Genomic DNA, 1,722 nt, shown 5'->3' on the forward strand with positions numbered 1-1,722 from the left:
TTCCACAGGGCTTTGCACCAATGAAAGTGCCATCTCGAAAACCCAGAGAAAGCAAGACTCAGCACCAGACGTGCTCGTGCAGCCAGCTGTGAATATTCCCCTTCTCCCTCCACACGAACCTTTGGGGGGACAGAGAGGGGTCACCAGACAGCGAGGAGCCCCAGCCCATCTGTTCAGCAGCAGAAACAAGCCGATGGACAGAGCGTAATCCGGACAGCAGGAAGAGGATCTGCCCAAGCACCACAAGGATTTGCCTCCTCCCTCATCAGCAAGGACTGGGATGAGGCAAAAGCTCAACTCGTCCTTGGGCAATTCTCACTTGGATGCTAAGCAGACCCAGCTCACTCACTAGTGCAGTTCCGGCTCTTGCACTTAAGGCTGACTTTGAACTCAAGGAAAGCAGAGGCTACCAACGTGGTTTATCCTCAGAGCGAACGGACAGCAGAGATGGCTCCTTCTAGGGCAGGAGGCCCCAGTGTCCTGGTAACTGCCCTTGCTGCGGTGCATTGCTGTAGTGGTGCCAGACAGGAGCTGGCTGAGGCAGCATAACCCTCATCTTCCTCACTTAGGGAAACCTGGACATGTCACAGTTGCTGAATTCAGAAACTCTGCTCAGACACAGCAGTGTGGTTTTAGGCAAATCCTCCAGAGCTGGTAGGTTTTTCATTCATTTTTAAAAGGAGGAGAAAGCACGTTAAAGAAACACATCCGCTGCAAGTCCAGACACACAGAAAGGGACTCCAGGGTGGTCCAACTGATTGCCTCCCTCCTCTCCTACTTGGGCTTCACAGAGACTGAGAACATCTGCTGGGCTGAGTGCTGAGCTCCAGAGCCAAAGACTCTTCTACACCCACAGCGTCTGGCTCCCAGAGCCATCTGAGAGGGGGGGCTGGAACTGGAAGGGTTGTGAAACAGCTATGAAAACAGTGCCGTGGCTGAGGATCTCCTCCTGCAACCACAGCGCCGGGGCAGCCACCCACCACTGCAGCTGCTTGACTTGGAAGGAAGGAAGCCCACTGCTCTGTGGACCTGCTGCCACTGCAGTCTGACCACCACGACCAGACTGTTCACCTAATTTAGATGTGTACTGTACGTCTTTTGGTTCACAGATGACCAACACTGGTGGTTTTCTTTGCAGCACGTGTGAAAGTGAAGTGCAGGTTGGAAGGGGAGGGAAGGGACAGTAAGGGGTAGCAGGTAGAAGACTGTTGTCAGACTGTTCAGACAGCACCAGATGTTGCTTTGGGATCTGAAATCATTATTGAAACAGCAGACTAAAAAATTTACCGAAAACCTCCATCCCTAAGCGGGCTACGCAAGGACCTCTAGAAATAACAACAATTCTGTAAGTCATCTTAGGCTTCTACTTCTTTCAAAATTACCCAACAAAACTAAACAGCAAATGATGTTTCTTGCCCTCAGGATAACAAAGACTAGCTGAAGAATATTCTCTTGGCCTTAATACTACCATCCTTACCCTCCAGGGGAAATACTGGTCTTCCAGTCTTCCAGTTCCCAGGCACCCTCTTAGATTCTTGCCCCATACAAACAGCTCTCCTCTGTCTATACCAGGAGGGAAGAAAAAAAAAATGTCTAAAATAAGGCAGAATCACGAAAAACGAAGAATTCTTGTGACCACAACGTTTCAGGGAGTATAAAGGGTTACACATGCAGTATGAAAGCCATCGAGTTGAGTTCCAAGTACAATAAATGTACTTGGGG

At 49.9% G+C, this 1,722-nt stretch overlaps 1 protein-coding gene across 1 annotated transcript in view; it reads right to left on the reverse strand.

Moving 5' to 3' along the window:
• WBSCR16 (Williams-Beuren syndrome chromosome region 16) overlaps positions 1 to 1,722 on the reverse strand; it is a gene marked incomplete at its 5' end in the record, with an annotated part of 13,059 nt that overhangs the window by 261 nt on the left and 11,076 nt on the right. Inside the window, one exon of the mRNA XM_010141957.1 lies at positions 1,478 to 1,563. Within this exon, the coding sequence (XP_010140259.1) occupies positions 1,478 to 1,563 (86 nt within the window). The remainder of the gene's footprint in view (positions 1 to 1,477; positions 1,564 to 1,722) is intronic.

Source organism: Buceros rhinoceros, unplaced genomic scaffold (assembly GCF_000710305.1).
Source record: "Buceros rhinoceros silvestris isolate BGI_N320 unplaced genomic scaffold, ASM71030v1 scaffold16388, whole genome shotgun sequence".
NCBI classification, from domain to species: Eukaryota; Metazoa; Chordata; class Aves; order Bucerotiformes; family Bucerotidae; genus Buceros; species Buceros rhinoceros.